Below are 20856 nucleotides of genomic sequence, written 5' to 3'. Positions count from 1 at the left end.
GGGCAGCGGCGGCAGAGAGCTAACTTCAAAAATGAGGACAGAGTGGCTTTTTCTGCTACCTTTGAACTGTGACAAGGGTTACACACCACTAACCCATTGTTGGGCGTGGAGAGGAGCAGAGAGAAATATCTGGATATCTGGGAACTTGAAAACCAATGAATGCTCTTCCCTCCTAAAGGAAAAGTGAGCAGTTAAGGACATGGGGGGACATCCAAGAGGTGTCCTTGTTTGTGCATCCCACCCCCTCCAGAAGCGAAGTGTTTTCGTAGGGGGGATAAAAGGACACTTGGGAAGGGTACCCGATAGTAAGGGGCAGAAGAAGCGGCTGTGAAGATAAAGAGGAATCTGAGAGGCAATGTCCATGAAGGCACGGAAGATTTAATGAGCACGTTCACAGGCAGAAAAGACATATCCCTGACCTCCAGCGGCGGCCAAGGTATACGCACGTGAAAGCACCTTGTAGTAATTTAAGATGATACATAATGAGATAAAAATAGGTAATGGGATATTAAATACGTGTGGGAACTTAGAGGTGGGAGCTATTATTGTGGTTTCGGATAACAGCTGTATACAGCAGGAATCGTTATGAAATTCAGGACTTGCAGATACACGGAGAGCTGGCAGAAATTCTTCGACGCCGGGAAGCGTGATGGTTTCAAAGGAACTCCGCACCTCACGTTCCCCTAAAGCCAGCGCCTCGAGAAAGGGAGTCCACAGACACGACGACCGCCGAGCAGCGACGGCTCCGGAACCGGCGTGGCCGGCTCGGCGTTGCGCTCCGGACCCTGTTTGCGCGACACCCCCTCGGCCGCCCGCCGCTCCCCCCGCCGCGTGGCTGCCATGGCAACGGAGAGAGCTAGGGACCGGGTTCCGGAAGCGCGAGAGCCGGGGCCCTGGAGCGACGCTGGTCTAAGGATGCTGAGTCCGGAGCGCCTGGCCCTGCCGGACTACGAGTATCTGGGTAGGCGCTTCCTTCAGCTTCGGGAAGCAGAGGCGTGCAGACGAATCAGGCCAGGGTCTGGGCGAGGAGGCGGGGGCGGGCTCTGAGTGGGAACGGGGAGGGGGGCGGGGCGGGGCGGTCGCGGTCCCGGGCCCGAAGGGGCGAGGCCCGGAGCGGAGGAGAACGTCTGGGGAGTGAAGGATGCTGGAGTGCACCCGCTGCAGCTCAGGCAGTGTGGATTGTGCTCGAAGTGGGCTAGGTTGGAGTTGAGAATTGAGGGCCCTTTGGGGTAATACCCAAAGGTAGTGATATGCTGCCAGTGGAGGAACCTTGGAAGCTTGAAGGGCCAAGTCAGTCATGCCGTGAGCCATCCTTTAACCGTTCTATGGGCAACTAACATTTTTCAGCATTACTTTTACGTTAGGCACTGTGCTAAGCATTTTACGTGCGTTCTTTATTGAATCTTCGTAACAGCCCTGGGAGGAAACTGTGTTTTTCTTCCATTTTGCAGACAGAGAAACTGAGGCTGAAGAGGTGACTTGCACAGACAAGGCCACACAGCTAGAAAATGGTGGAGCTAGGATTAGAACCGAATCTGCCCGCTCCTGAGCTTGAGCTCTTGACCATGAAGGCTGTGGCTGTAACACGTTACACACACTGCAGCGCCTTCGGTGTGTAAGGCATGTACTGGATGAAAAAGGGATATATCTGTGTTGTGTGTGTGTATACACACATGTATGCGCACGTTTTAAAAAATTAATAGACTATCTTTTACAGCAGTTTTAAGTTTACAGAAAATTGAGCAGACTTTATTACAGTGTTCCCATATACTCGCTCTCTCTCCCAACTCAGTTCCCGTTCTTAACATCTGACATTAGTATAGTACATTTGTTACAATTGATGAACCGATATTGATACATTATTGTTAACCAAAATCCACAGTTTACATTAGGGTTCACTCTGTGTTGTACAGTTTTATGGGTTTTGACAAATGCATCGTCATGTATCAACCATTGTAGTATTAGGCAGAAGACTTCCATTGCCCTGAAAACCCTCTGTGCTCTGTGTATTCATCCTTTCCTCTGTCTCCCAACCATTGGCAACCATTGATCTTTTTACTGCCTCTAAAAGTTTTACTTTTCCAGAATGTCATGTAGCTGGAGTCATAGAGCAGGTAACCTTTTCAGACTGGCGTTTTGCACTAAGCAATATGTGTTTAAGGTCCCTCCATGGCTTTTCCTAGCTTGATAGTTCATTTTTCAAATTACTGAATAATATTCAGTTGTATGGCTGTACTATACACATTTTTACATGAAAAACAATTCTACTTTAAATTTTTGAATTAGTAATATGGAAACTAGATTAAAAATACAAAGAAGTTTATAATGAAAAGTCTCTTCAACCCCTTTCCCCCCATCTGCCAGTTTCCATCCATCCTCAGCCCCCCCACTAGTAACCACTATTACTCATTTCCTGTGTATCCTTCCAGAGTTTAGTTTTTTATATATATAAGAGAGAATACACTTTTTTCATTCGATGTATCTTGGAGTGATTTCTGTATTAGTGACAGCTTTCTCATTCTTTTAAAAAAAATTAGCTACATAGTATTTAAATATTTTATTTGACCAGTTCTCTATTGGCACACATGTTGTTTTTAGCCTGTTGCTATTACTGAAAATACCCCGCTGAATAACCTGTAATTTTGTGCCATTACTAGTATATCTGCAAGGATAAATTCCACAAAAGTGAAATTGGAGGGTCACGGTTATATGCATTTTAAATATTGATAGATATTGCCAAATCATCTTTCACAGGGGTTGTACCATTTTACACTGTCACTAGCAATGTAAGAGAATGCCTGTTTCCCCATATTCTTTCCAACAAAGTATATCAAATTCAAACCATCACTATGGAAAACAATTTGGAGGTTCCTTAAAAAACTACAAATAGAACTACCATATGATCCAGTAATCCCACTCCTGGGCATATACCCAAAGAAAACCATAATCCCAAAAGAAACTTGTACCATAATGTTTATTGCAGCACTCTTTACAATAGCCAGGACATGGAAGCAACCTAAATGCCCATCAACAAATGAATGGATACAGAAGATGTGGCATATATATACAATGGAATATTACTCAGCTATAAAAAGGGATGAGATGGAGCTATATGTAATGAGGTGGATAGAACTACAATCTGTCATACAGAGTGAAGTAAGTCAGAAAGAGAAAGACAAATATTGTATGCTAACTCACATATACGGAATCTAAAAATGGTACTGATGAACTCAGTGACAAGAACAGGGAAGCAGATACAGGGAATGGACTGGAGAACTCGAGGTATGGGAGGGGGCGGGGGGTGAAGGGGAAACTGAGAAGAAGTGGGAGAGTAGTACAGACATATATATACTACCAACTGTAAAAAAAAAAAAAAAAAAAAAAAAAAGAAAATAATTATTTCACACTGACTTACTTCCACTGTAAAACAAGTAATACTGTAATGTGGGGGATGGGGTGGGTTAAAAACTTTTAGTCCTTAGTTATAATAAAAATAAACTCAATCTTACAATTTAAAAAAAAAAAAAAAATTCAAACCATCAGATTTTTTCAACCTGTTAACTGACAGATAATTTGCATTTCTTTTATGAAGCTGAACATCTTTTCACCAAGTTTAAGGGCTATGAGGTGTATAAAGAGCATAGTTATATCACAGATAATTTTGTATCCAATGAATAATGATATCAATGTCTAGCAAAGCCTAGACTTTTGCTAAGGATGTTATGTATTCTATCTTATTTACTCAGTACTAATGAGTCTTGAAAAGCCTAGTCCATTGTTCATTGGATGTTTGCCTCAAAGTCTTGACATATTTAAATTATATGCCTCAAAGGCCTGGCATATTTAATACGCTGGTGCTTTGGTGAGTAGAAGTGGTGGTCCTGGGCTTCCTAGGTGGCGCAGTGGCTAAGAATCTGCCTGCCAATGCAGGGGACACAGGTTCGGTCCCTGCTCCAGGAAGATCCCACATGCCACGGAGCAACTAAGCCCGTGTGCCAAAAAAAAAAAGCAGTGGTGGTCCCTCCATGAGTGGCTTTTTTCAGCCCCTAATCCGGTGGCCATGTTGATGATGAATCTACAAACAGAATCAAAGTTTCAGGTTGGTTGAAAAAGCTTCAGTGTCCAACCACTTTCCTAATGACGGAGCCCTGGATTACTGAGCCTCCTTCAGGCTCTGTTGCATGTTTAAGTGTCTTGACTCCCTGTCCCAGTCGCCGTCTGGACGTTCATGCTGCCCTACACAGGGTCACCCTGCTCATCGGCCTCCTCGTGGTTCCTCAGACTGTACAACTCTGCTGAGATGCCTTTGTCTTTAGTTAAGAACAGCCCTGCCCATTGCAGCTTGGTCTCTTTTAGAGGCATGCTGTGGCTGTTTTGAAGCATTCACCCTCAATTTAATGACCACTGAAAATCACCCCTTATAGATTAATTTAATGAAATATTTTCTGATTTGAAAATTTAAATACCTGTGGAGGGTTTTTTTGGCTTGGCTTGGCTTTTCTTCTTCCTCCTGCTCCTCTCCTCCTCCTCCTTCTCCTCCTCCTCCTTCTTTGTCTTCTTTTTGTTTGTTTGTTTGTTTGTTTTTGGTTTTTTGTTTTGTTTTGTTTTTACAAATTATAAAGTCACATGTGTAGGCCTAGAGAAGAAAATACATATAGAGAAAAGAAAATTGCAGTTAGGAAAGCTCTAGGTATTCAGTGCATCAGAAAAGTGAAAGCACAATAGCCCTCGGTAAGTCTATCTGGAGACCTTGTTTTAGTATTATGGTATACTTGACAGGGATACCTGTTCAGCGAACATCTATAGATTTTCCTTTCTACCTGCTAGCCAGGGCTTATATTTGCCTTTTTGACTAGTGGTAAAGAAAACAGTCTTTCATCATGTTGGGTAAACTGATCCATTCACCGCTCTGACTTTGTGGACTAGGAACCTGTAATCATGGCCTGGAATGGCTTAGGATCTTAAGATCATGGTTACAGAGTCAGCTCGATGCTGTTTGTGCCTGTAGTCATCAGAATGGGGTGAGAGAAACTGTGTTAATGCCCAAGCATGAAAAGAGAGCGGAGAGACTGGTAAGGAGATGAAATAAATATAGAGCCCTTGAAAGACTTCCAGCTTTATGAAAGCTACTTATTGGAAGCTTCTGCCAGAGGCCGAGGTGTGTCTGTGTATCTGGTTGGGTGTGGAGAGTTCTCTAGAGCCGAAGGGCAGCCTGTTCTGGTCGCAGGTTTGCAAAACACACTACCTACGTGCTGACCTGAGTGTCTGCATGAGGGCGTGAGGTTGATGATTTCCCTCCACCCAAGCTGGTGAGGTGCTTGCTTTCACTCATGCTCCACTTTGCCTCTTCTGTTTCTGTGGATACTGCTGTTCTCACTGAGATTGGTGGTGGGCTGGCGTAATAGATAACTCTAGGAAATCAGAGATGCTTTTTCTCTTTTGGAGGCTATACTCTCAGAGGAATCACAATAAATTGGATCTTTTTAAGCTGTAGTTTTTGAGTACTTCATAGATGCTCAGCACTGTGCCCTAACTCATTTCGTCTTCACAACCACCGTACAAGGCAGGTATTTTTATTAGTCCTATTTAGTAGTTATTAATATCGTCTCCTCATTTTACAAATAAGGAAACTGAGGCTTAGAAAGGCTAATGGATGTGTACAAAGTCACATAGGTGATGATGCAGAAAAGCAGGGATTCAAATCCAGGTTTATCGGATTCCGTGCCTGTTTTTTCCTCTCTACCAAAAAGATAAAAATAAACAAACCAAAATATCTGTTGCCTGTAAAGGGCAGTGATCCTTGCTTCCCTTTAAGAATGGAGCTCTTAAACAGTTCATTAGTTGCAAGTAAGTTTCCTGAGAACAGGAATTGTATCTTACTCATCATTGTATACCTACCTTTTGTAATATGAACACTTTATGCATACATGTGTGTTAAATCGAATATGAATAATCTGACCTTAGGGTCCCCCAGATGCGAGCAGCTAACAGCAATAACTAAGACTTAGTAAGTACTTACTTTGTACCAGGTAACGTTTTAAGTGCTTTGTATACATTACTGTACATGCAGATAGTTTCCGTTTTTATCTCCATTTCACATGTGAGGAAACTGCAGCACAAAGGTATTAAAAACTAGTTAGTGAGTGCTAGAGGCGGAGTTCTAATCCGGCAGTCTGCTCCAGAGTCTGCCTTGTTAAACTCCATGCTGTGAGTACCTTGAGCAGCTCCAACAGTGAAGCTCCAGCTAGTGCACAGACCTGCTTATAATAGTTGCATGGATTCTGGAGTAAGTTCAGTGACTCCATGGGCTTAATTTAACATTTCTGCCAGGAGGGGCATGCTGGGAACCAGGATGGATCAGGGAATAGTGAAATTCCAGTTCCCTCTTGCCACTGGACTCACCTCTCAAAGGCAGGCAGTAAGGAAGAGAACTTCTAAAAATAAACCATTTAGGAGAGTTTTAAGGACAATAATCTGTGTACTTTGTATGGCTGTGTGACCTTGAAGAAGTTACTCAACCTCCCTGTGCCTTGTTTCTTTATCTGCAAAATGGGGATAATAATAGTACTTATCTCATACATGTAAGCTTTTAGAGCAATGCCTGGCTGCTACATTGTATCTACATTGTGAAAAGAGGATACACAAAGATGAGTAAGATATCTCTCCTTCTAGAGCACCTGGGTAGGTGCTCAATAAACATCAGCTGCTATTATTATTCCTATATTTTAGTAAAAATAATGTAATACATCTGTGGCAGCCATGAAATTGTGCCTCTCAGATCCCCTACTGTGTGGAGGAGAGGGAAATTAACTCCCAGCTCCAGCTCTCAATCCAACATCTTGTTCACACTGAGGTCACTTCCCGCAGGCTGCTCCCAGCGGATGACTGGGTGGGGCAGACCCACTTTTATGAGAAGTGTGACTCCTCTGGTGGTGACTTTGGCTTGAGGACTCGCACTGCACTGCTGTCTAATACTCTCACTCTTCTTTACAAGAAGGGTCAACCCTGCATTGTGGTCTGTCATCTCTCCTAGCTTCTTCCAGCTCCCTCCCCATTTTTCTTCATGGGCTTTTCCCCCATTATATATCATGCATGTCTGATCCTGTCTTGTTGTCTGCTTCTCAGAGTACCTGGTCTAAGACAACATCCAACAGTCACTGATGTAGTCCCTTCCAGTCATGAGGTTAATAATTTCTTCAAGCCTTGGCAAAGGTTCTGACATATGACTCTGTGTTGAAGATTATTAACTGTTACTAATCTTACTTTTTTACATCTGCTGATATGGTAGCACGTGATATTTACTTGTCTTACTGCCAGACACAGTTTCTTTTTTTGCTTTTGTATGAATCCTGATAAGCAAACTTATTTTTGTTTGAATATAATTAGTGAATCTTCCAAACCCAACCCTACGCTAGGAAACATTGCTATTTGTGAGGGTGAGTCAAATATTATCTGCACTCTGGCTGTAGAGTTTATTTTAACTTTTAGAAAAGACAAGTACATCATTTTTCGACATAATCTCCTTGCTTTTCAATACACTTTGTCCATCTGTCAACACGCTTTCGTATTCCCTCATTAAGAAATGTTTTAGGCTGAGCTGCGAGCCATGAATGCACTGCTGCCTTCACGTCTTCATCAGAAGTGAATCTTTGTCCTCGTAGGGCTGCTTTCAGGGGACCAAACAGGTGAAAGTCCAATGGAGCAAGATCAGGACTATAGGGAGGATGCTTTAACACCTCAAAACGAAGCTTTGGCAGAGTGCGGACAGTGTGGGCAAAAGTGTGCGGACATGCATGGTCATGTAAGGTCACAACGCCCTTGGATGGCAGTCCTCTGCATTTAATCCGAAGTTTAGGCTTCAGCTCTTCAATAAGCATCTCACTGTAACAAGCACTGTTGATTGTTGAACCTTTGAGCCATGGCTGATTTGCAAATGATTTGCCACATAATCCACTGTCACTTGTCTATTCGACAGAATCATTTCATGTGTACGCTCAGTGTTGTCGTCAGCTGTGGACATGGACGGGGCATCAGGCTCCTTCTTGATGGCTAACACTTGTGTGACCTTCCTTGAAGTTCTCTGTCTGTTCATACACATTCTTCGAGACAAAACACTGTCTCCATACTGCACACAAAGTCTTTGATAAATAACGGCACCAGGTACACCCTTAACCCATAAAAAACGAATCACGGCACACTGCTCCTTTCGTGCAAATCACAAGTGGGGCATGCATTTTTGCTCCACCGCAGTTACAAATGAACTGATGTTAAATGTTCACACCTGCATGGAGTATATATATAACCAGAGTACGCATAATTTTTGACTCACCCTCGTACAGTAAGTCAATGGCACTACTCTGAGGATTTTAAAGTGGTTGGGTTGTTGCAGAAAGAAAAGGAAAGAAATATTATAGACGTTACACTGACTTCCTAAATCTTAGAAACTAGGTTTATAATATGTAAAGCTGGTTACTTAAAAACAGTAATGAACGTATTCACAAAATGATCTCTTTCCTTTCTTCTTTCCCCTTTTCCCTTCCTTTCTTTTCTACCTAATTTTTTCCTTCTTTCTTTCTTTTTCTTTCTCTTCCTTCCTTTCTTTCTTTCTTTCTTTTAAAATTTATTTATTTATTTATTTATTGGCTGTGTTGGGTCTTCGATGCTGCACACAGCCTTTCTCTAGTTGTGGTGAGTGGGGGCTACTCTTCGTTGTGGTGTGCAGGCTCCTTGTTGCGGCGGCTTCTTTGTTGCAGAGCACAGGCTCTAGGCACGTGGGCTTTAGTAGTTGCGGCACACAGGCTCAATAGTTGTGGCTCATGGGTTCTAGAGCACAGGCTCAATAGTTGTGGTACACAGGCTTAGTTGCTCTGTGGCATGTGGGACCTTCCTGGCCCAGGGATCAAACCTGTGTCCCCTGCATTGGCAGGCGGATTCTTAACCACTGCACCAGCAGGGAAGTCCCTCCCTCCCTCTCTCTCTCTCTTTCTTTCTTTCTTCCTTCCTGAATATATTCATAAATGACTAACACAAAGTGACAATGTAATAAGTACCAACCAAACGGAGAAAGTACCAAGACACCTACATATATACAGTCCACCCGCTTATTTCCCATCTCCCATCTATGACATGTTTCCTATAGGCAGGGACACTTTATATTCATGCTTTGCTTTATATAGAGAAGGTATTCAGGAAGAAAGAAAGGAACAATCAGGAAGAAAAGAAAGGAAGGGGAAGGGGGGAAGAGAAAGGAAAGAGATGATTTTGTGAACATATTCATTACTGGTTTTAAGTGACCAGTTTTATATATATTATATATTAACACCTATAATATATATTTCTTTTTCTTTCTGCAACAACCCAAGCACTCTGAAGTCCTAAGAGTATTTCTGTTGACTTGTAAATAGCAATGTTTCCTAGCATAGGGTTGGGTTTGGAAGATTCACTAATTATATTCAAACAAAAATAAGTTTGCTGATAGGATTCATCCAAAAGCAAAAAAAGAAATTGTCGTGATGGGGCAGTAGTTCCCTAGGTGGCCCAGTTGAGGGGTGTGCCTTTGGGGGTTGTTCCTGGAAGTTCAGCCTAGACTCTGTTTCTTTCACCCTTCTACGAATTCTGTAAACTACTTAATAAATGTAGTCAATATTTCTATTTAAAAAAAAATTTTTAAGCTCTTTTTTGGAGTATGATTGCTCTACACTGTTGTGCCAGTTTCTGCTGTACAGCAAAGTGAATCAGCTGCATTTATACATATGTCCCCATATCCCCTCCCTCCCGTGACTCCTTCCCACCCTCCCTATCCCAACCCTCTAAGTCATCAACCATCAACTAGTTGATCTTCTTGTGTTATGCAGCAGCTTCCCACTAGCTATCTATTTTACATTTGCTAGTGTCAATGCTACTCTCTCACTCTGTCCCAGCTTCCCCTTCACCCCCCAACCCGTGTCCTCAAGTCCATTCTCTACATCTGCATCTTTATTCTTGCCCTGTCACTGGGTTCATCAGTACCATTTTTTAGATTCCATATATATGCATTAGCATACAGTATTTGTTTTTCCCTTTCTGGCTTACTTGCCTCTGTATGACAGACTCTAGGTCTATCCATCTCATTACAAATAACTCACTTTCATTCTTTTTTATGGCTAATATTCCATTGTATATATGTGCCACATCTTCTTTATCCGTTCATCTGTTGATGGGCATTTAGGTTGCTTCTGTGTCCTGGCTATTGGAAATAGTGCTGCAATGAACATTATGGTACATGTTTCTTTTTGGATTATGGTTTTCTCAGGGTATATGCCCAGGAGTGGGATTCTTGGGTCATATGGTAGTTCCATTTTTAGTTTTTTAAGAAACCTCCATACTGGTTTCCTTAGTGGTTGTACCAATTTACATTCCCACCAACAGTGCAGGAGGGTTCCCTTTTCTCCACACCCTCTCCAGCATTTATTGTTTCTGGATTTTTTGGTGACGGCCATTCTGACTGGTGTGAGGTGATACCTCATTGTGGCTTTGACTTGCATTTCTCTAATGATTAGTGATGTTGAGCATCTTTTCCTGTGTTTGTTGGCCTTCTGTATGTCTTCTTTGGAGAACTGTCTATTCAGGTCTTCCGCCCATTTGTGGATTGGGTTATTTGCTTTTTTGGTATTAAGCTGTATGAGCTGCTTGTATATCTTGGAGATTAATCCTTTGTCCGTTGCTTTGTTGGCAAATATTTTCTCCCATTCTAGGGGTTGTCTTCTTGTCTTGCTTATGGTTTCTTTTGCTGTGCAAAAGCTTTTAAGTTTCATTAGGTCCCATTTGTTTTTTTTTGTTTTTTTAATGTTTTTTTGTTTGTCTGTTTTTGTTTTTTGTTTTTAATTTTATTTGTTTTTTTAAGCTCTTTATTGGAATATAATTCATCCACACCCTTGTACTAGCTTATGAGGTACACCAAAGTGAATCAGCTGTACCCACACAGACATCCCCACATCCCCTCCCTCCCGCGACTGCCCCCCACCCTCCCTGTCCCGGCCCTCCAAGGCATCACCCATCATTGAGTCGATCTCCCCCATTTGTTTATATTTGTTTTTAATTCCAATATTCTAGGAGGTGGGTCAAAAAGAATCATGCTTTGATTTATGTCATAGTGTTCTGCCTATGTTTTCCTCTAAGAGTTTTATAGTGTCTGGCCTTACATTTAGGTCTTTAATCCATTTTGAGTTTATTTTTGTGTGTGATGTTAGGAAGTGTTCTAATTTCCTTCTTTTACATGTACCTGTCCAATTTTCCCAGCACCACTTACTGAAGAGGCTGTCTTTTCTCCATTGTATATTCTTGCCTCCTTTGTCAAAGGTAAGGTGCCGATAGTGCTCAAGTAATCTTAAAATATTTCCTCCAAATGCTGTGCAGAAGTTGGGGATCACTATTATTTGCATAAACACCGTGTTTGCTAAGGAGCAAATTTAATTTCTTAGTTGACACCATATTTTCTTTCAATTACACAACAGTAAGATTCAGTTAAGTTTTTTAAATGATATTTTATGAAGGAAGGAAATTTTATGCAATCTGGGGGCATCTCCTTGAGATCCCATCTTCAGTTGGGCAGAGTAATATGCTTTGATTAAGACTGGAATTACCCTTGTCAGCTAATCCCTGGTCCTCTGTGTTGGGATGCCCTTGCAGTACTTCCCTACAGGCCTTAGGAAACTGCTTGTTCTATGATTGGAATTTCAAGTCAAAACACATTTATCTGAGCAGAATTTTAATGATTTATCAAAGAGAGGAGGGATTTTCCCAAACATATCTGAACTTACCAAATTACTGATCCCATGAGCTATGTTTTCTCTTAAGCACATTTCTTTAAACAAAGTAATTACTGCTGAAATCATCCAATATATTTTTCATAAAAGCTTTTGACTAAGTTTTGTTTGATCAGCAGGAACGCAGTAAAAGTAAATATTGTTTGAGAAGGCAGTTTCAGAGCCCTTTCTTTTTCTTCATTGAATTAGCTTTTTAAAAGCACTATTCTTTGGAGAGAGTAAGAGCCTTTTTCCAGCTGTCCTATTGTGTAGCTCAAGGTCTTGTTAATACTATTATCTGGCCCTGAGATTACAGGTAATTGTGATAAAATACAAGCTTCAGTTTCTGTAATCTCAGACAGAAATCTGTTTGTGTGCTGGCCTTCATATCAGGTGTTTTGTTAAATTCAGACTTCTCTCATCTGGGATGGCCCACCGGCCCCCAGTAAACAGAGGTCTCTGGCAATCTGGCAGGGATAGGGCTACATTAGAGCCATTGCCTTTTTTTTTTTTTTTTTTAAATCATGTGGCAGAACTCCTCCTGTGGCCAACTTACATACAACATGTGTGCTAAATGGGAAAATTATATATTTAAAAATAGGCATGCTTGAAACAGTAACACTTTTGAATATGAAATGTACCGAAAGGCCACATGTCCCTGGCTTTGCTTGTCAGATGGAGAGGCTGCCAGAGCCACTCGGCTCCACGGTTCTCATGCCCTAAAGGCCTGCAAATTGACACGTAAGTAGGCAGCACACAAAGCTCAGCCCATGAGAAAGTGAGTTTGGGCGCTTGGACCGGCCCCCTTTCTCTCTGTGTGGAGTTCTTTCCAGCTTCGCTTCTTCTGTCCTATCTTAGTTTTTCAGAAAGGAGAGATTAAATGTGTCTGGTGCTTCAGCATGTTAACTGCATAGGCAACATGAGGCTAGCACTCAGGCCACTGTTCACACTGTTCAGCCTGTCATATGGAAGGAACTGCTTTTCAGGGGAGATTATAATTGTGTATGTAGCCACACAAATGCACATTCTGCCTGGAGGAAAGTGCACAGAAGCGGAGGCCTCATGCTGCCACTCAGGTCTCTTTGTGGAGGGCTGTGTAAGAAGCCCTTACGTGGCACCGCCAACTCCTTTGGGCTTAATGAGTCATCTTTTTGTGTGATGCCTCCTTCAGAAACAAAGGAGGGGGTGCAGGGGGAAGAAGCCGTAGCACGCTCTTCCCCAAGTGAGTTGCTCTTATTGGCCCTGCAGCTTTGTCTAAGAGTTTTGTACATTCCTGATGACATCGTTTATAATGCTAGTACACAGACAGTAAACAAAACATACGTTAGCGTTCAGGCATTTAGACAAAACTTAAATAGTCCAACTTAGAGAAATGATAATAAGCTTTATAAACAGTGAGCACATGAGCTTAAGCAACAAGCATGACCCCAGTCATTTTTGGAATGTGATGTGTTGAAAGATGGCTGTAGAGAAAGCTAGAAGCTTGACACTTTTGACTTATGTGCAGTTCAGACTTGAGTCCATGGTCTAGTGTTAATCCCAAGCAGTATGTTCTAGTTAGTGGATAAAACACAGGCTACCATGTGAGTGAGTTGTTAAGCTCCTTGAGCCCTAGCATTTTACCTAAAAGAAAGGAACAGGTAATGTTACCACCTACCTCACAGGGGTGTTAGGAGATTGAGAAGATAGATATGTGGAGCTCTTTATAAGAAAGCTATTTTGTAAATAGAAGATACCATTATTATTCTCCTTGATCAAATTTCCCCAACACACGGAGTTGATAAAAGCTACCTCATGGGGGTTGAGAGGATGAACTAATTAATATATGTCAAGTATCTTAAACTGTTTAATGAGACCTAAAATTGATTGTCTTTCTTGATAGTCTACAGACTACCGAACCTGGTAAACACATGATTAACTTATAGAGTCTTACACGTGCCATCAGTCTTTTGCCTTGTCTTCAAAGATTGGCATGGTGGATAGAGGATAGTGAGTATACAGGTAGAAGAAAATAGGTTAAGTCCTTGGGAAGAAAGGCCTTGCCTTTTTTCTTTTCAAGGTTATGCCTACAAATACTCTTTGGAGTCTTGCTAATCTTTGTTGCCATGTCTGGATACAGGTAGGGACTGTTTTGACCTTTGTTCTTACAGTAAATATTTGGTTTTGATCTCATGTTTCTAAAGAAGAAACAAACTCATAAGGGAAAGAAGTGATTGATTTGTCTCACATTGTGAACTTTTATCATCTTTCTTAGTAGTTAAGAGAAAATAATTATTGTTGAAGGACCTGACATCAAGTTCCCTAACTGGGAAGTTCTTAAACTCAGCCAGGTAATAAAAACAGCTTCGGTTGTTATCTTTAGAGAAGGGACATCAGAAAAGAATTTATATATATATATTTTTAAATAAATTTATTTATTTATTTATTGACTGTGCCGGGTCTTCATTGCTGCACATGGGCTTTCTTTAGTTGCTGAGAGCAGGGGCTCCTCTTCATTGTGGTGCACAGGCTCCTCATTGTAGTGGCTTCTCTTGTTGTGGAGCACGGGCTTCAGGCGCATGGGCTTCAATAGTTGCAGCACACGGGCTTAATACTTGTGGCGCATGGGCTTCGTTGCTCCGTGGCATGTGGAATCTTCCCAGAGCAGGGCTCGAACCCATGTCCCCTGCATTGGCAGGCGGATTCTTAACCACTGAACCACCTAGGAAGTCCAAGAATTTATATTTTTTAATTGACAAAATTATCAGCAACATCTTTGCTTCCATTTTTGTTGGTATTTTCATACGGTTTTAGGCAACAAAACCTGAGAAGACTCCTCATGTAAGTTTCAAGTTTAAAATTTTATCTTTTGTTTCCAAGTGTAGTAATATTTGGGTAACCTCACTTCCCAGATTTCATTTTCTATTAGATGACACAAAAATGCAAAACACTATTTCATTTAAATTCTAAATCCTTAGCAAAGATTATTTATCTTACATTTTTTAAATACAGAGATAATATTCCAACTTCTAAGTAAGTCCAGCCCCCCAAATGCTGTCTTTTTTTTTTTTTTTTTTTATGGCGCACAGACTTAGTTGCTCCGTGGCATGTGGAATCTTCCCAGAGCAGGGCTCGTACCCATGTCTCCTGCCTTGGCAGGCGGATTCTTCACCACCGCGCCACCTAGGAAGTCCCCAAATACTGTCTTAAACGGGAAATATATTCAGATAGATGTTCTTCGTATGCCAGCTGGAATCATTCTCATATCCAAGAGGACTAGAGATAGACAGCAATCTCATTCAGTTCTTACAAGATATTTGTGAGGCAGGTGCCAGTCTGATCCTTACTTTTCCATGAGGAGACAGAAATTTAGGTCATGTAACTTGCCCAAGGTCACCAAGCTAGTAAGTGTGGAGATGGAGCTTGAATGAAGTTTATCTGACTCTAGAGCCTGTGTTGTTAGCTACTTTGCTTTTAGGTCTAATTTCTCAAGGCCCTCATTCCTACTCAGTTTACAAAGATTTAAGGATTAGAACTTAATATTTTAACAGAAATATCTGCAGAATATATGATATGTTCCTTAGATTTTCTGGTGTAATAGGCAGAACATAATTTATCATTTTCTTTGTGATGTGATGTCATTATTTTAGACATCATTTATTGTATTGTACTGTAGGTGCGTGATGACGTTTACTCATGAGGGTAGCTGTTAGGAAACAGGGGCTCGGAACTTAAGTAAAATTTCCAACATTTGTATGCGTCTATATGTAGATAGCAGTGGGTGGAGCTAAGATTCGACTCTCGTTTTTCTGGTTCCAAATTTAGTGGTTTAGGCGCCACTCAATCAGTTTTGTTAAATCAGACTTTGTAACTATTAATTAATGATAAGAACTTGCCCCTGTGCTCAGAGCTCCGCTCCCTGCAGACTGATGTCTCCACGTGGTCAGGAAGCTGTTGAGGCGCACACTGAGGTTTTGTACTTTAGGTGACTGTGTGCCGCTGACCTCAGGGTGATGACTGAGCAGCTGTTAGAGAAGAAAATCGACCACCACAACTGCCCCTCCAGTGCAACGGCTCATATAAGAGAGAACTTTATTTCGCTCCAGCTTAACCTAAGTCCAGCATGCGGAAGGCAGGATCTGCTCTAGGAGGCCATGGTAGGCTTTCAGGCTAGCAGGGCAGCCATGCCATTTGAAACCTGCGGTTTCTGCGGATACCTCCATCGTAGCCTTTCCCAGTTGCAGAAGGGAAGAGGGGAGGAACGAGTCCAGTGTGCACGCCTTTTCAGCAAGCAAGGCAGAAGTTGCAGACATCACTTGTACTCACTTTCCACAGGTGAGGACTTGATATAAGGCCCCTGCTAATTGCAGAGGAGCTTGGGAACTGAAGTCCAACTAGACAACCGTGTGTAAGAAGAACAGGAGCACGTATTCTAGGGGGTGCAGACACGAATCTGCCGTACCTGGTATGTGTATTGTTAGTAGCTGCTTGCCCTGCTTCAGAAGCGGAGCACGGATGGGTGATCCGTGGCTGCTGGACTTTTCTTCCCCTACCTCTGCCTCTTCAGGTACAGAGTATTTCATCCCTTGTCCCTGTTCTCCACTCTTCTGCCTTATGCTACTACTGAGCTTGGTTGCTCCCTTTTTATTATTTTTTTCTTTCTTAACTCTATGTCTCTTGTCATTTCTCTTGGATCACTTCTCTGTCCTTTGTAAACATTTCCAACTAATCAGAATAGTCCCTTTCTCCACTTTAGTGAGCACATGTAATGTTAGTGTTTTAGTTCCTTATTATTGTGTTGGTTGCTGGGTGTTGGGGTTTACCTGCTGCCAAGTAAAATTCTTTTGTGTGGGAGTTAGACCCATTGTAGGAACTTAAACTTTGCCTCCAGAGAGCTGGTTTTACAATCAATAAAGATATTTACCTTCCCAGACTGAGAGTAAGAGACTTAGAAGAACATGGAAAATGGGGTGCCACAGAAACTGGGCGAGGAGTGAGTTTCAAGACAGAGGGCGTGTTCAGTGATATCAGTTGCCTCAGAGAAGTCAACATAATGTAAGAGCTGCACAAGAGATTGTTAGTGGCCTTAGGTGAGACGTTTCAGTGGAGTAGTGTGGCAGGACGCCAGTTTTTCCTGGATTGAAGAGTAAATGGGAAGGGTGGGAGACAATAGGTAGGCCAGATTTGTTTCCAGAAGTTTGGTGGATTGGGGAAGGAGGAGAGGGGGTGACAGCAAGAGTAGCGAGAGTTTATTGTTGTTTTTAAGTTTCTAGATGGGAGAGAGACTTGAGTATGTTTATAGGCTGAAGGAAAGGGAGCCATTGTAGAGGAAAGAGGGAAGATCCAAGAGAAGAACGAGATGATGAAGTGCTGGAATACTTTTTCAGAAGAGGTGGGAGGGAATTCCAGGATCAAGGGCAGAGCTGCAAGCTTGTTTTTGGAGTTGGGAATCAGAGTCATGTTTATCTGTTAGGCTCTATAGTCACTGTAGTGCCTAATCTATAAACTGTTTTGAGATCTTTGAAAGTATTTGATACCTAAAGAATGTTTCTTGACCCTAAAATATAGGTAAATAATGTCACTTTTATTGTTACATTTAGTATGGACATTTTATTATATTTGAAAGCAACTTATAGGTAAGATTTTTTGCAATTAGCAGGAATTCCCAAGTGAGAAATCAGGTCCTAAGATGTTTTTTGTTTGTTTTTTTTTTTAAATTATGAAATGTTCCTCTTTACCTTTTTCTTTTAAAAGATTTATTTATTTATTTATTTATTTATTTATTTATTTATTTATGGCTGCGTTGGGTCTTCGTTGCTGCATGAGTGCTTTCTCTAGTTGCGGCAAGTGGGAGCTACTCTTCGTTGTGGTGAGCGGGCTTCTCATTGCGGTGGCTTCTCTTGCTGTGGAGCATGGGCTCTAGGCACATGGGCTCAGTAGTTGTGGCATGTGGGCTCAGTAGTTGTGGCTCGCAGGCTCTAAAGCACAGGCTCAGCAGTTGTGGCAAACGGGCTTAGTTGCTCCGCGGCATGTGGGATCTTCCCTGACTGGGGCTCAAACCTGTGTCCCCTGCATTGGCAGGCAGATTCTTAACCACTGAGTCCCCCTAAGATGGTTTTATGACAATTCTACAAGGATATTATTCAGCAATAAAAAAGAAGTCCTGCCACTTGCAATAGCATGGATGGACCTTGAGTGCATTCTTTTAGGTGAAATAAGTTAGACAGAGAAAGATAGATACTGTATGATCTCACTAATATATATGTAATATTTAATATCTTAAAAAAACTTGGACTCATAGATACAGAGAAAAGATTGGTGGCTGCCAGAGAGGTGGAGGGTGGAGGGTGTGTGAAATGGCTAAAGGTGGGGAAAAGGTACTAACTTCCAGTCATACAATAAAATAAATCCTGGGGATGTAATGTAAACATGGTGACTGTAGTTAATAATACTGTATTGTATATTTGAAAGTTGCTAAGAGAGTAGATCTGAAAAGTTCTCATCACAAGAAAAAAAGTTGTAACTGTGTGTGGTAATGGATGTTAACTAGACTTACCGTGGTGATCATTTCACATTATAGACAAACATCGAATCATTACGAAACCTGAAACTAACATGATGTTATATGTCCATTATATATCAATTAAAAAAAAAAAGAAACCCTGACTCTACAAGGAATAATTGTATCTGAACAACAGAGACAGAAAGGAAAAATGGTGAAAGACAAAGTTAATCTTAGAAATGGAGCTGAAAGTTGATGCTCTTTACCTGACTTGTTTTCGAAGTAAGATTCAACGTTATCTCCCTAGAGTTAGGAAAACAAAAGGAAAAGGCATAAGAGAGCAAAGAAAATTTGTATTGCTGTGGAAAAGAAGAAACAAGTTGCTGTAGGAAGGAAAAAAGATAGCTTGACTAGGGACAAGTACAAGAATTCTGAGAAGCATTAAAACATTTGAAGTAAGGGTGTGTAAATAAATCCTTTGAAAAAAGAAGCAACAAAGAACATAATTAGGAACAAAGTTGACTATGTAAATTCTAAAAGAAAAAGATACAAAAATATTGCAAAGTAATAATTAGATGAAACAATTGAAAAACTGTTTTAGGAAAACAACATGTTACAAATAGTGGGTAAACAGGGAAAACCCAAATGGAACAAAGATTGTCTAATGTTTTTTTTTTAAATAAATTTATTTATATATTTATTTAATTGTCTGTGTTGGGTCTTTTTTGCTGTGTGCGGGCTTTCTTTAGTTGCGGTGAGTGGGGGCTACTCTTCGTTGTGGTGTGCGTACTCCTCATTGCCGTGGCTTCTCTTGTTGCAGAGCACGGGCTCTAGACGTGTGGGCTTCAGTAGTTGCAGCGCATGGGCTCAATAGTTGTGGTTCACAGGCTCTAAAAGTGCAGGCTCAATAGTTGTGGCACATGGGCTTAGTTGCTCCGCGGCATGTGGGATCTTCCTGGAGCAGGGATCGAACCCGTTTCCCCTGCATTGGCAGGCGGATTCTTAACCACAGCGCCACCTAGGAAGCCCTTTAATGTTTATTTTTATTAGCTACAGAAATTTATCAGATAGATTTATAAAAGTTTCAACAAAACACACAGCAGTACCATACCCCACAAACTTCTCACCTCTAAATCCCACTCCTAAAAGGAGCCTACTTACAGATTTCTTCACCATGTCTTTTGATATTTTTGCTGCGTATTTTAAAGTAAGATGCTTAAGCTGTTCTTCTTGATTTTTCAGCTGTAGATGTTATCTCATGACTTCTTATGATGGATTTAGCACTTTTATATCCTCTAACTTCCCTTCCTCCTAGCCTTCCAGTAAAATTATGATTTTTGGTTAAGTCAATATTCAGTGTTTATTATCACTAAGGAAATGGTATGTATACATTAGTCATGTAGTATACTGTGATTACATTTCCCTTTTTTTCATACTTGGTTTTTTTTTTTTTTTTCTTTTCTTTCTGGAGTTGATCATTGCTTTGTCTTTTGTTTGGTTGGTTTTCTATGAACTTGTCTCTAGTTTCTGCCCAAACTCTCCATCCAAAAGGTTAGTCTTCTCTCAGTTCATGCAGACGCATCAGGTATTCTCTAAATTTCGATTTATTTTCTTCAAGATAACTCTCCTGGAGTACTCCTTTACCTGATTGGCCCTCCTGCTCCAATCTGGCCTGGCTGCTCTCTAAATCCTTTATTCCTGTCATGGATATTACTTGTCTCTCTCAAGTTATACTCCATAGTTCCTGAAGCCTCTGTTTTCCTTTTTCCTTACATGCTCCTTCTTTTTCTTAGGTTGCATCCTCCAGTAGCTTTCTGAGAAAGGTTGCATGCAGAGTAAAATTTAGAGCATCTTATATCTCTGAAAATATCTTTGTACTACCTTTACACTTGACTCATAATTTGTGTAGGTATAAAATTCTATGTTGACAATAATTTTCCCTTAAACTTTTAAAGGCATTTCTCCCTTATTAGTTTTCCATATTTCTGTTGAGAAATTGAATGCCATTCTGATTTGTGATGTTTCATAAAGATGTCCATTGTTATGGATCTTCTCTCATTCATTGTCTTGAGACCCTTTCAATGTGGAAATTTATATCCTTCAGTTCTGAGAAGTGTTCTTGAATTTATGGTTAGTATTTTCTCATGCCTGTTTCTGGAACTGTTGTTACTCAGACATTGGACCTCATGGATTCATGCTCTAATTTTCTTACCTTTTTTTCTTCTTTTCCATGTTTTTTGGTTGTATTTTATATGAATTTGTTTGACATTGCCAATCCCGTTGAATTCTAAAAATATCTACCATTATATTTTAAGTTTCTATTCATTTTTTTTTCCTGGATTCATGAATACAAGATTTTATTTTGCCTTTCTGAGAATATTAATTGTGGTATTTCTTTTCCTGTTTTGTTGTTGTTTTGTGTTTTGGTTTGGTTTGGCTTCTTGTTAATGTGTATGTCTCCTGCATTTTTTCTTTTTCTTCTGAGTTTATTTTTTTCTGCTTATTTTCGGTGCGTTTTTTATGTAAGAAGTTTTCCGCAAGCTTTTGGAGCTTCTGGGATATCTAAGTGCTGAGCAGGGGAGGGTCTTACAG

General features: G+C 40.9%; 1 protein-coding gene across 3 annotated transcripts in view; it reads left to right on the top strand.

Annotated features, from left to right (window-relative positions):
- The first annotated feature begins 364 nt into the window (after positions 1-364).
- Positions 365-20856, top strand: part of CSTPP1 (centriolar satellite-associated tubulin polyglutamylase complex regulator 1) — a 194346-nt gene continuing 173854 nt past the window's right edge. Inside the window, exon 1 of one of the 3 annotated variants that reach the window (XM_057750307.1) lies at positions 365-961. In XM_057750307.1, the coding sequence (XP_057606290.1) occupies positions 841-961 (121 nt within the window). In that variant the 5' untranslated portion in view covers positions 365-840. The remainder of the gene's footprint in view (positions 962-20856) is intronic. The other 2 variants (XR_009055581.1, XM_057750309.1) reach the window with 2 other exon arrangements.

The sequence above is a fragment of the Hippopotamus amphibius genome, chromosome 9, assembly GCF_030028045.1.
Source record: "Hippopotamus amphibius kiboko isolate mHipAmp2 chromosome 9, mHipAmp2.hap2, whole genome shotgun sequence".
NCBI lineage: Eukaryota > Metazoa > Chordata > Mammalia > Artiodactyla > Hippopotamidae > Hippopotamus > Hippopotamus amphibius.
The sequence above is the reverse complement of the archived record's forward strand: the minus strand, read 5'-3'. Positions and strand labels throughout refer to the sequence as shown.